General features: G+C 40.2%; 1 protein-coding gene across 9 annotated transcripts in view; it reads right to left on the reverse strand.

Annotated features, from left to right (window-relative positions):
* REPS2 (RALBP1 associated Eps domain containing 2) overlaps positions 1 to 14,940 on the reverse strand; it is a 237,995-nt gene that overhangs the window by 14,018 nt on the left and 209,037 nt on the right. For 8 of the 9 annotated variants that reach the window (XM_067023194.1, XM_067023190.1, XM_067023191.1 and 5 more), the window contains one exon: positions 13,220 to 13,325. The exons of the other annotated variant lie outside the window; for it this stretch is intronic. In XM_067023194.1, coding sequence (XP_066879295.1) covers positions 13,220 to 13,325 — 106 coding nt within the window. The remainder of the gene's footprint in view (positions 1 to 13,219; positions 13,326 to 14,940) is intronic. 9 annotated transcript variants of the gene reach the window in all.

Raw genomic sequence — 14,940 nt, forward strand, 5'->3', positions numbered from 1 at the left:
TAGATATCAATTACAGGAAAAAAATCTGTAAAAAATACAAACACATGGAGGCTAAACAATACACTGCTAAATAACCAAGAGATCACTGAAGAAAGCAAAGAGGAAATCAAAAAATACCTAGAGGGCTTCCCTGGTGGCGCAGTGGTTGCGAGTCTGCCTGCCGATGCAGGGGACATGGGTTCGTGCCCCGGCCCGGGAAGATCCCACATGCCGCGGAGCGGCTGGGCCCGTGAGCCGTGGCCGCTGGGCCTACGCGTCCGGAGCCTGTGCCCCGCAACGGGAGAGGCCACAACAGTGAGAGGCCCGCGTACAGCAAAAAAAAAAAAAAAAAATACCTAGAGACCAATGACGATGAAAAAACAATGATCCTAAACTGATGGGATGCAGCAAAAGCAGTTCTAAGCGGGAAGTTTATAGCAGTACAATCCTACCTTAAGAAACAGGAAACATTTCAAATAAACAACCTAACCTTGCACCTAAAGCAATTAGAGAAAGAAGAAGAAAAAAAATCCAAATTTAGCAGAAGGCAAGAAATCATAAAGATCAGAGCAGAAGTAAATGAATCAGAAACAAAGAAAACAATAGCAAAGATGAATAAAAGTAAAAGCTGATTCTTTGAGATGATAAACAAAGTTGATAAACCATTAGCCACACTCATCAAGAAAAAGAGGGAGGGCTTCACTGGTGGCGCAGTGGTTGAGAATCTGTCTGCCAATGCAGGTGACACGGGTTCGAGCCCTGGTCTGGGAAGATCCCACATGCCGTGGAGCAATTAGGCCCGTGAGCCACAACTACTGAGTCTGCGCATCGGGAGCTTGTGCTCTGCAACTAGAGAGGCCGCAATAGAGACAGGCCCGTGCACCCTGATGAAGAGCGGCCCCCGCTTGCCGCAACTAGAGAAAGCCCTCACACAGAAACGAAGACCCAACACAGCCAAAAATAAATTAATAAATTTTTTTTAAAAAAGTAAAAGAGGGAGAGGACTCAAATCAATAAAATTAGAAATGAAAAAGGAGAAGTTACAACAGACACTGCAGAAATACAAGGCATCCGAAGAGACTACTACAAGCAACTCTATGCCAAAAAAATGGACAACCTGGAAGAAATGGACAAGTTCTTAGAAAGGCACAGCCTTCGGAGACTGAACCAGGAAGAAATATAAAATATAAACAAACCAATCACAAGCACTGAAGTTGAAACTGTGATTTAAAATCTTCCAGCAAACAAAAGCCCAGACCAGATGGCTCCACAGGCGAATTCTATCAAACATTTAGAGAAGAACTAACACCTATCCTTCTCAAACTCTTCCAAAGTATAGCAGAGGGAGGAATACTCCCAAACTCACTCTACAAGGCCACCATCACCCTGATACCAAAACCAGACAAAGATGTCAAAATGAAAGAAAACTACAGGCCAATATCACTGATGAACATAGATGCAAAAATCCTCAACAAAATACTAGCAAAGAGAATCCAACAGCACGTGAAAAGAATCATACACCATGATCTAGTGCGGTTTATCCCAGGAATGCAAGGATTCTTCGATATACACAAATCAGTCAATGTGATACACCATATAAACAAATTGAAGGATAAAAACCATATGATAATCTGAGTAGATGCTGAAAAAACTTCTGACAAAATTCAATACCCATTTATGATAAAAACTCTCCAGAAAGTAGGCATAGAGGGAACTTACCTCAACATAATAAAGGCCATATATGACAAACCCACAGCCAGCATTGTTCTCAATGGTGAAAACCTGAAACCATTTCCTCTAAGATCAGGAACAAGACAAGGTTGCCCACGGTCACCCACTATTATTCAACGTAGTTTTGGAAGTTGTAGCTACAGCAATCAGAGAAGAAAAAGAAATAAAAGGAATCCAAATTGGAAAAGAAGAAGTAAAACTGTCACTGTTTGCAGATGGCATGACACTTATACATAAAGAATCCTAAAGATGCTACCAGAAAACTACTAGAGCTAATAAATGAAACTGTTAAAGTCGCAGGATACAAAATTAATACACAAAAATCTCTTGCATTCCTATACACTAATGATGAAAAATCTGAAAGAGAAATTAAGGAAACACTCCCCTTTACCACTACAACAAAAAGAATAAAATACCTAGGAATAAACCTACCTAAGGAGACAAAAGATCTGTATGCCCAAAACTATAAGACACTGATGGAAAGGACATTAAAGACAACACAGACAGATGGAGAGATATACCATGTTCTCGGATTGGAAGAATCAACACTGTGAAAATGACTATACTACCCAAAGCAATCTACAGATTCAGTGCAGTCCCTATCAAACTACCAGTGGCATTTTTCACAGAAAGAGAACAAAAAAATTCACAATTTGTATGGAAACACAAAAGACCCCGAATAGCCAAAGCAGTCTTGAGAAAGAAAAACAGAGCTGGAGGAATCAGGCTCCCGGACTTCAGACTATACTACAAAGCTACAGTAATGAAGACAGTAGGATACTGGCACAAAAACAGAAATATACATCAGTGGAACAGGATAGAAAGCCCAGAGATAAACCCATGCACATATGGTCACCTTACCTTTGATAAAGGAGGCAAGAATATACAATGGAGAAAAGACAGCCTCTTCAATAAGTGGTGCTGGGAAAACTGGACAACTACATGTAAAAGAATGAAGTTAGAACAGTCCCTAGGACCATACACAAAAATAAACTCAAAATGGATTAAAGACCTAAATGTAAGACCAGACACTATAAAACTCTTAGAGGAAAACATAGGGAGAACACTCTATGACATAAATCACAGCAAGGTCCTTTTTGACCCACCTCCTAGAGAAATGGAAATAAAAACAGAAATAAACAAATGGGACCTAATGAAACTTAAAAGCTTTTGCACAGCAAAGAAAACCATAAACAAGACGAAAAGACAACCCTCAGAATGGGAGAAAATATTTGCAAATGAAGCAACTGACAAAGGATTAATCTCCAAAATTTACAAGCAGCTCATGCACCTCCATATCAAAAAAAAAGCCAACCCAATCCACAAATGGGCAGAAGACCTAAATAGACATTTCTCCAAAGAAGATATACAGATTGCCAACAAATACATGAAAGGATGCTCAACCTCACTAATCATTAGTGAAACGCAAACTACAGTGAGGTATCACCTCACACCGGTTAGAATGGCCATCATGAAAACCTCTACAAACAATAAATGCTGGAGTGGGTGTGGAGAAAAGGGAACCCTCTTGCACTGTTGGTGGGAATGTAAATTGATACAGTCACTATGGAGAACAGTATGGAGGTTCCTTATCAAACTACAAGTAGAACTACCATATGACCCAGCAATCCCACTACTGGGCATATACCCTGAGAAAACCATAATTCAAAGAGTCATGTACCACAATGTTCATTGCAACTCTATTTACAGTAGTCAGGACATGGAAGCAACCTACATGTCCATCAACAGATGAATGGATAGAGAAGATGTGGCACATGTATACAATGGAATAGTACTCAGCCATAAAAAGAAACCAAATTGAGTTAGTTGTATTGAAGGGAATGGATGTAGAGACTGTCATACAGAGTGAAGTAAGTCAGAAAGAGAAAAATAAATACCGTATTCTAACACATATATATAAAATCTAAAAAAAAATGTTTTTGAAGAACCTAGGGTCACGATAGGAATAAAGACCTCAGACTTAGAGAATGGACTTGAGGACACGGGGAGGGGGAAGGTTAAGCTGGGACGAAGTGAGAGAGTGGCATGGACATATATACACTACCAAATGTAAAATAGACAGGTAGTGGGAAGCAGCCGCATAGCCCAGGGAGATCAGCTTGGTGCTTTGTGACCACCTAGAGTAGTGGTATAGGGAGGGTGGGAGGGAGACACAAGAGGGAGGAGATATTGGTGTATATGTATATGTATAGCTGATTCACTTTGTTATAAAGCAGAAACTGATACACCATTGTAAAGCAATTATACTCCAATAAAGATGTCAAGAAAAAGATCAACAAATAGGTTAATAGAATGGAATAAGTACCCATAAATAAATCACATTTATATAGTCATTAGATTTTTGACAAAGGCACCAGAGTAATCTAAGGAGGAAAAGAAACTCTTTTCTTCAAATGGTTCTAGATTAATGAGATACTGGTATGGAAAAAAATGAACCTAGACTCTAATCTCACAGCATATATAAATCTTAATTCAAAATGTATCATAGATACTGGTGCAGCCACTATGGAAAACACTATGGAAGTTCATTTAAAAAATTAAACATAGAACTACCAGGAGTGATGTCAGCAGCACAGCTAAGTAAGACATCCTTCGTCCATATCCCCCTGCCCATAACAGTTTGGCCTCTATTCACAGACAAAGTGCCTTTTGGGGAGCTTTGGGATCCAGCACCATACACCAAGGGACCCAGGAGGAGTATCGTCCAGCCACACATCGGGTAATAGGCACACAGACCTCAGTTCCGGCTCGGGACCCAGCAGGGGCCCATGAAGCAGCTCTAGCCCCTCTCGGCCACAGTCCAGGAGACCCTGGAAAACACTGTTTTAGACAATCACCCACAGATGAACAGCCTTTGTGGAAGTTCAAGTTTCAAGCAGAGAAATTCCAGCACAATGTTAGAGGAAAATAATACAAGTCTAGATGCACTGCAGAGGGTAAGAAGAACTGTTTGACTACTCACATCACCTTCTCACAAAGCAGCACAGCTTAGGACTAAAAAAGATCTTGGCCTATGATTTTTCTCATGGGGGAAGGAAGAGCGCATATGTGAGCACCCAGTTTCCCTGGCTGTGTGGGACACTGTCAAAGAGGCTCATTCCTGTCTCACGCCATCCAGAGCACTGAATTGTGAACTGCATGACTGGGGTGTGGGGAGAGGAAAGAGGCTGGAGAGTGGCAAACAGGACTCTCAAAAGAGGATTATGGGAACATGGATCCTATTAAATGTGTCCAAGGACTCCATCAAGAAGCCCACCCATAAGCCCCTGGGGATCCTCCACCTGGCCATGGGGCACTCTCAGCACTCCATGGGACTTACACACACCATCAACTTGTGGCAAGCTTCCTGTTCACATTCCTGATGACAGCAGCATGACTGACTGAGCACATACAGAAAGCCTTGCTGGCCCAAATCTGTGGAACATGAGAGACCACAAATTTGATCTGTAGTGCCATCTTTGGGAAACAAAAGGGAGGCTGTTAGCAGTTGACCTGGTGTTGTGCAGGATCAGAATAAGGCATACAGGCTTAAGAATTCTGCCACAAGAAGGAACAAGAAATGTTGAGCAAGTGTAACCATAGAAAATCTGAGAAATTCTCAGAATCTCTAACAGGGCTGATAGAAAGTATTTCTCTCCTGAAGGCAGTTAGTAAAGACTGGAGGAGGTGACTGCTACTTCAAATGTGAAGACAGCAACACAAAACTTCAAGGAAACATGACGCCACCAAAGAATTACAATAATCTTCCAGTAACCAATCCCAAAGACATGGAGATCTATGATTTTCCCAATAAAGAATTTAAAATGGCTATTTTAAGGAAACTCAATGTGCTACAAGAAAACACAGAAAGAGAAGTCAATTAAATCAGGAAAACTACACTACACGAATAAAATGAAAAGTTTAACAAAGAGACAGAAATCATAAAAAAGAACTACACAGAAATTCTGGAGCTGAAGAATGCAATTAAAAATATAATACAGGGGGCTTCCGTGGTGGCGCAGTGGTTGAGAATCCGCCTGCTGATGCAGGGGACGCGGGTTCGTGCCCCGGTCCAGGAAGATCCCACATGCCGCGGAGCGGCTGGGCCCGTGAGCCATGGCCGCTGAGCCTGCACGTCCGGAGCCTGTGCTCCGCAACGGGAAAGGCCACAACAGTGAGAGGCCCGCATACCACACACACACACACACACACACACACACACAAATATATATATATATATAATACAGGGCTTCCCTGGTGGCGCAGTGGTTGGGAGTCCGCCTGCCGATGCAGGGGACACAGGTTCATGCCCCGGTCTGGGAAGATCCCACGTGCCGCGGAGCGGGTGGGCCCGTGAGCCATGGCCACTGGGCCTGCGCGTCCGGAGCCTGTGCTTCGCAACGGGAGAGGCCACAACAGTGAGAGGCCCGCATATCACACACACAAATATATATATATATATATATAATACAGAACATCGACATCCGAATGGATCAAGCAGAAGAAAGAATCTGAGATAGAAGACAGGGATTTTGAAACTTCCCAGTCAGAGAAGAACAAAGAAAAGAGAATTTAAAAGAATGAAGAAAGGTACATGATCTATGAGATGTCATCAAAAGAAACAGTCTGTGAATTATGAGAGTTCCTGAAGTTGAAGAGAGAGAGAAGAGGGCAGGAAGTTTATTTGAAGAAATAATGGCTGAGAGCTTCCTAAATCTCTGGAGACATATGGATATCCAAGGTCATGAAGCTCACAGGTCATTAAACAAACTCAACTTAAGAGTTCCTCTTGGGCTTCCATGGTGGCGCAGTGGCTTAGAATCCACATGCCAATGCAGGGGACACAGGTTCGAGCCCTGGTCCGGGAAGATCCCACATGCCGCGGAGCAGCTAAGCCCATGCGCCACAACTACTGAGCCTGTGCTCTAGAGCCCGTGCCCCACAACAACAGAAGCCACCGCAGTGAGAAGCCCGTGGGCACTGCAACAAAGAGTAGCCTCTGCTCACCGAAACTAGAGAAAGCCCGCGTGCAGCAACAAAGACCCAATGCAGCCAAAAATAAATAAATAAAATAATGAATTTATTTTTTAAAAAAGAGTTCCTCTTTAAGACTCATTATAATAAATTTGTCAAAAATCAAAGACAAAGAGAAAAATCTTAAAAGCAGCAAGAGAAAAGACGCTTGTAACTTAAAAGGGACCTCTCATAAGGCTATCAGTGGATTTCTCAGCAGGCATCTTTTGAGAGAGTGGGATGATAATCCGAAGTGCTAAAAGAAAAAGAAAAAAACTGCCAACCAAGAATATGCTATTCAGCCAAGTTATCCTTCAGAAATGAAGGAGAGATAAAGACTTTCCCAGGCAAACAGAAGCTGAGGGAGTTCATCACCACTAGACCTGCCTTACAAGAAACGTAGAAAGGAGTTCTTCAAGCTAAATGAAAGGACACTAATTAGTAACATGAAAACATACAATATACTGGGGTAAAGTGAAGTATATAGTCAAATTCAGAATACTCTAATACTGTAATATGGTAGTGTGTTAACCACTTAAATCTAGTATAAAGGTTAAAGGAAAAGAATATTAAAAATAACTATAGGGCTTCCCCGGTGGCACAGTGGTTGGGGGTCCGCCTGCCGATGCGGGGGGCGCAGGTTCATGCCCCAGTCCAGAAGGATCCCGCGTGCCGTGGGGCAGCTGGGCCTGTGAGCCATGGCTGCTGAGCCTGCGCGTCCAGAGTCTGTGCTCCAAGGCAGGAGAGGCGACGGCAGTGAGGAGCCCACGTATCGCCAAAAAAAATTTTTTTAAATAACTATAGCTACAATAACTTGTTATGAATACAAAATATGAAAAGAAGTAAACGATGACATCAAAAACAAAAAGGGCAAAGTAAAAGGGTAGAGTTTTTATACAGTCCAAGTTAAGTTGTTATCAGCATATAATAGACTGTTATATCTACAAGATATTTTATGTAAGCCTCATGATAACAACAAAGCAAATACAAAAACCTAGAGTAGATTCACAAAAGATAAAGAGAAGACAATCAAAGCATAGCATTATGGAAAATCATCAATTCACAAAGTCAGGCAGCAAGAGAGGAAGAAAAGAACAAGATAACTACAAAATAGCCAGAAAATAGTAGCATGGTATTTGTAAATCCTTACCTATCAACATTCACTTTAAATGTAAATGAATTAAATCCTCCAATCCAAAGGCATAGAGCAGCTGGATGGATTTAAAAAACAAGACTGAACTATATGCTGCCTACAGGAGACTCACTTCAGTTTTACAGTCACACATAAGAAAGAATGAAGGGATGAAAAAGATATTCCAAGCAAGTAGATACCAAAAGAGAACAGGGTAGCTACTCTTTTACCAGACAAAATAGACTTTAGGCCAAAAACTATAACAAGAGACAAAGAATGTCATTATATAATGTTAAAGGGATTAATTCATAAAGAAAATATAACAATCGTAAATATACATGCAGGCAACATCGGAGCACCTAAATATATTAAGCAAATACTAAAAGATCTGAAGGAAGAAATAGACAACAATACAATAATAGTAGGGGACTTCAATACCTTGCTTTCAACAGTGGGTATATCATCCAGACAGAAAATCAACAGGGAAATGTTGGACTTGAACTATACTTCATATCAAATGGACCTAACAGACATATACAGAACATTCCAGCCAACAGAAGCAGAATATATATTCTTCTCAAGCACACATAAAATACTCTCGAGGATATATCATATGATAGGTTACAAGATAAGTCTTAGCAGACTTAAGAATATCAAAATCATACCAGGTACCTTTTGTAACTGCAAAGTTATTAAACTAGAAATCAGTAACAGGAAGAAAACTAGAAAATTCAGAAATATGTGGAAGTTAAACAAAACACTCCTGAACAACCAATGAGTCAAAGAACAAGTCAAAAGGGGAATCAAAGAAATATCTTGAAACAAATAAAAATGGAAACACAACATTCTAACACAAATGGCCAACAGCTACATGAAAATGTGCTCAACACCACTAATCATCAGGGAAATGCAAGTCAAAACCACAATGAGATATCTCCTCACACCTGTTAGAATGGCTATCATCAAAAAGATAAGAGATAAGTGTTGGCAAGGATGTGGAGAAAAGGGAATGCTTGTGCAATGTTGGTCGGAATGTACATTGATCCAGCAACTACAGAAAATAGTATGGACGTTTCTCAAAATTAAAAAAAAAAAAAGAACCATCATATGATCTAGCAATCCCACTTCTGGGTATCCAAAGGAAATGAAATCAGGACCTCAAAGGGATATGTGCACTCCCATGTTCACTGCAGCATTATGCATTGATACAATAGCTAAGATACAGAAACAACTTAAGTTTCCATCTACAGACGAATGGATAAAGAAGATGCAGTACATACATACAATAGGGTATTATTCAGCTGTAAGAAAGAAGGAAATTCTGTCATTTGTGACATGGATGGACCTTGTGGGCACTATGCTAAGTGAAATAAGTCACACAGAGAAAGGCAAATACCATATGATATCACTTATATGTGCAATCTGAAAAAGGCCAAATTCATAGAAACAGAGTAGAATGGTGGTTGCCAGAGGCTGGGGGGAGGGGGTGCAGGAAATGGGGAGATGTCGCGCAAGGGTACATACTTCCAATCATAAATGAATAAGTTCTGGGGATCTAATGTATAGCATGGTGACTATAGCTAACAATACTGTATTACATACTTAAAAATTGCTAAGAAAGTAAATCTTAAATGTTCTCACCACATAAAAGAAATGATAATTATGTGAGTGATAAAACAGAATGAAATTTTGCCATTTGCAGCAACATGGATGGACTTGGGGCATTATGCTAAGTGAAATAAGTCAGACAGAGAAAGACAAATACTGTATGATCTCACTTATATGTGGAATCTAAAAAGAAGTCAACAAACTTGTGAATATAACAAAAAGGAAGCAGACTCAGAGATATAAAGAACAAACTAATGGTTACCAGTGGGGAGAGAAAAGGGGAAAGGGGCATTATAGGGGTAGGAGATTAAGAGGTACAAATTAATAGGTATAAAATAAGCTACAAGGATATATTGTACAACACAGGGAATATAGCCAATATTTTATAATGACTATAAATGGAGTATAACCTTTCAAAATCATGAATCACTATATTGTACACCTATAACTTACATAACATTGTACAGCAACTATAGCAACAATACTTCAATAAAAATAAATAATAATAATGAGGGTGAGAGGGAATTTTTAGAGGTGATGGGCAGTTTTATGGCATAAACTGTGACAGACTCATGGATGTGTAATTATCTCCAAACTCATCATGTTGCATACATTAAATATGTACAGCTTTACTGAGGTATGTACAATCGTATCTCAATAAAGTAGTTTAAAAAAAAACCAAATGTTATCATAAGTCTAAATGGAAAAGTTAAAACAATAAAGGCTTTAGAAGAAAACATAGGAGAATATCTTCATAATTCAGATGTAGGCAAAGTTTCCCTATATAGGAAGAAAGTTAATAAACCGTAAGAGGAAAAAATGATAAATCAGACTTTATCAAAATTTAAAAGTTCTGCTCATGAAAAGATTCAGCTAAAAAAATTAATAGGCAAAACAAAGACTAGAAGAAAACATTCATAAAATATATACCTTGACAAAGGACTCGTAACCAAGATATATAAAACGCATCTACCTACAACTCCACAAAAAAGGCTGAAAATGATTTTTAAATGGCCAAATATTTGGAAAAGACACTTCATAAAGTAAAATATATGAAAACTAAATAATCACATAGAAAAGTGCTAAGAAGATGTAAAATAAAAACTATCTCACCACAGGACTAGCTAAAAATTAAAACAGTAACACCAAGTGTTGGCGAGGATGAGGAACAACCAGAACTCTCACACAGTAGTGGTGGGAGTACTAAACGCTACAACCACTTTGGGGAAAGCTCTAGCAGTTTCTATTAAAACTAATCACACACAATCACCATATTACCTACTAATCCTAATCCTAGAAATTTACCCAAGAGAAATGAGAACATATTCCCACACAAAGACTTATCCAAGAATGTAGTTTTATTCAAAATAGCAAAAACTAGAACCATCTCAGGTGTCCACTAATAGGAAAATTGATAACCAAATTGCAGCATATTCACTCAACAGAATACCACTCAGCAATATAAAGGAACAGATTACTGAGACATACAACAATGAAAATGAATCTCAAAAACATAATACTAAGTGAAAGAAGCTTTCCATAAAAGTGCATGTCAGAGGACACCATTTACATAAAGTTACAGAATAGGCAACAGTATGGCCTAAGAAGTTTAGAATAGTGGTTACCTCTATGTGAGTGGGGCAGAATTTAACTGGGAAGGAGCATGAGGGAGCCTTCCGGGGAGATGGTAATATGCTATATCTTGATAGGGGATTGAGATCCATAAGGAGGTGCATTTGTTAAAAAGTCAGCAAGTGTACACTTAAGATTTGTACACTCATTGTATGTAAAATTTACAACATGAGAAAAACTTGTAAAACTATTGAACTCTAGGGGATTCCCTGGTGGCGCAGTGGTTGGGAGTCCGCCTGCCGATGCAGGGGACGCGGGTTCGTGCCCTGGTCCGGGAAGATCCCACATGCCGTGGAGTGGCTGTGCCCGTGAGCCATGGCCGCTGAGCCTGTGTGTCTGGAGCCTGTGCTCCGCAAAGGGAGAGGCCACAGCAGTGAGAGGCCCATGTACCGCCACAAAAAAAAAAAAAAAAAATATTTAGGGGACGCATACAGATGTCTGCAATTTACTTGAAAACATGTTAAAAATAAGATGGACTGAAGGATAGATAAGAGGGATAGAAAAACGTGATAAAACAAGTATAACGAGATGTGAATGGTAGAACCGAAGTGGTGGCTCTGAAAATATTCACTGTATGATTCTTTCAACTTTCTTGTATGCTTGAAAATGTTCATAATAAAATATTAGGGGGAGCTCCCTGGTGGCCTAGTGGTTAGGATTCCGGGTTTTGACTGTCATGGCCTGGGTTCAATCCCTGATCTGGGAACTGAGATCCCACAAGCCACATGGCGCAGCCAAAAAAAAAAAAATTAGGGCAAAGTGGGGTAGTAACGAAAGAGAAAAAGGAAGGGACAGCAGAGACTTCTAAAGAGGAATCACCAGTGAAGTAGAAGGACAACAAGGAAAGTATGATATCCCAAAAACCAGTTAGAAAAGACACTTCAGACAAAGGAATGGTCAACGGTCAATGGCACAGATTTTTCTGAAAACCCAAACAATGTTAAAACAGGCCCACTGAATTTGACTGTAAGAGGGGTGTAAGTGGAGGAGAATGAAAGCCACAACGAAGTGGAGGGAGAGAAAACTGTTGGTGAGGAATGAGAAACAGTAAATGAAAACAACACTTAAGAAACTTGGCTGTGAAAAGGAGACCAGAGAGATGGGACAGCAGCTGAAGGAGGATGCAATACGCTGGACAACACCAGAGCATGTTTCTATGTGGGGGGCAATGACCCAGCAGAGAATCAGGGGGGGCCGTGGGTGCCCCGAAAATATATGTTTAATTCCCAACCCCACGTACCTGTAAATGTGACCTTCTATGGAAATAGGGTCTTTGTGGATATAACCTAGTTAGAAATGAGACTGTGCTAGATTAGGTTGAGCCCTAACCCAATGACTGGTATCCTTATAAAAAGAGGGCATGATAAAAAGAGAAATTTGGACACAGACACAGAGAGACACAGAGAAAATGCCATGCGACAGCACAGGCAGAAACTGGAGTGATGCATCTACCAGCCAAGGACTGCCAGCCACCACCAGAAACTGGAAGAAGAAAGGAAGAATTCCTCCCTAGAGCCTTCAGAGATAGCATAGCTCTGCTGACACTGTCATTCAGACTTCTATCCTCCAGAGCTGGGAGAGAATAAGTTGCTACTATTTTAAGTCACCAAGTTCGTAGCACTTTGTTAGGACAGCCCTGGGAAACTAATACAGGGGAGACTAATGGTGAAGACAAACAGGCGATGAGGATGGGGTAATGTCCTTGAGAAGCTGATATGGAACCATTTCCAAGATACCAGGGCAGGAGTTAGCCTTGGAGAGGATCAGGGCCACCCTCTTCCAATAAGTATAGCATCATTCATGGAGGATCTAAACAAATGAGGGGTTTATCCAGAAGGCTTGGACAATAAAGAATGCTTCAAAGAGCCTTTGTAATAGCTTCTCTGTCTTTTAACTAGCACACAATATGCAGCTTGCATATTAAAGCTACGAGTCTTCCTCTAAGCATAGGAGAACCAACCCATGAAACTTAAATACAGCAACTCTGCCTTCCAAAAGGAGTTCGAGAACAAAGAGCAAGTCTTACCAACAGGAATGGAACCAGATGCTCAGCCAATGTTTATCAAAACAAAACACAACAGACAGACACAAAGCCTGGTAATCCAAATTCAGGAAGCTCCTTACCTTGAGCTGCTGCTGGAGTTCACTGTTCAACCGGGCCAGCACTGCATTTGCCTCTTTATTTTTGCGGATAGCAGTTTGAATAGCCTTCTTCTGTTTGGAAGACTGTCTACAAAAAAGTACAAACAGTTCACTGAAATAGAACTTAGAGGTCTGGATCCTTGTGGGTCAGAACTCTCCGATTCACAGTAAGTGCTAAACTAACAAGGGGCTCATGTCACAGGGCTCCAAAAATAAAATCAGATATTCACACAGGCAGGCAGGCAGGCACACGCCAAAGGAAACAAATTTGTTGGGATGAATTATTTACACCTGAAGTAATTTCCATTTTATGACTTGAAGAAAAGCTGTGAATTGGGCCTTTTCAAACACTCTTCGTTCCATTTATCCAAAGACATTTTAATAACTATTTCTTCCTGACAAATGATATTAACTGAAATGCCCTTTTTGTGCAATCATTAATGGTATTTAAAAGAACTGCAAGTGGTCCCATGGACAAGTGTGAAGGAAAAGAATAGAAGAATATTCCCTTTAGCAAAAAAATCCTACATTAACTTAGCCAGCCTACATACCTCTCTTTTATTTCTTTATTATTTGGCACGAATGCCTGAGTGTGTATGTGTGTGAGTGCATGTGTGCATGTGCATACACCAACATACATTCCGTGGCACTTGAGAAAAACACAAAAATGTTTTAATACCAGCCTTCCTAAATTAAGTCAAGAGTAAATTCACAGAACAGGTATACCTAAGGGGACCATACATCCCACCTGGCTCATTACCATCTCTGCTTACACCGCCTGTCTGGCCCTAATGTTTCTTAGCACCCTCTTTCCCCCTCAAAACTGTCAATGTGATTGTAGAACTTACACCCTTATATCCCACAGCAAGAAATACTGAATCCTCAGAGCAAAAGGGCAATCTAAGTTCCCCTAGAAAAACAAACGTATTTGTAATCACTGGGAGAAGGGTTCTAGGCCTGAGCGACTGAACTAGAACGCATTGTGACCACTAGAGAGATCTGGCGACTATTCATTACGAATATACACTATGCTAGCCACTCTGCTCACCTGTAGAAGGCATGCTCCCTCCCCAACAAGTTGAAAGATTAATTTTTTTTTACCCATAAATAGGCAGGGAAGAGGCTTCAAAATCTATTTTTTACAAGATATAGATTGGATTTCTGGTCTCAGGATGAGACGGAGTAGGCACACTTCTCTCTATTCCTTCCACTAAATACAGTTAAAACCCTGGACATAATATACAGAAGAATATAAGATGACTCTGCAAAGTGGAGTGAAGAAGGCAAACCAGCTAGGGAACTCAGTACCCAGGGAAAGAATAGCCATGAATTCCCTGGGTTTTCTTTTTCACTTCATGCATCCCATCAATGCCAATGAGAGCAGACAATATAAAGCCTCCCCCAAATTCTGCCTTCTCTAGCCAAAGGCCTTGGAAAGGGGCAGCCTAACAAGACAGAAAATTAGATACAATATCCCTCCTGAATATAGATGTAAAATCTTTAATAAAATATTAGCAAGTAGAATTCAGCAATATAAAAAAGAATTATATATCATGACCAAGAGGGGTTTATTACAGGGATAAAAGACTGATTCAATATTCAAAAAACCAATCAATATAATTCACCATCTTATCAGGTGAAAGAAAAATATCACATGATCATATCAACTAATGTAGAAAAAGTACCTGATAAAACACAACACC

Source organism: Kogia breviceps, chromosome X, assembly GCF_026419965.1.
Source record: "Kogia breviceps isolate mKogBre1 chromosome X, mKogBre1 haplotype 1, whole genome shotgun sequence".
NCBI lineage: Eukaryota > Metazoa > Chordata > Mammalia > Artiodactyla > Physeteridae > Kogia > Kogia breviceps.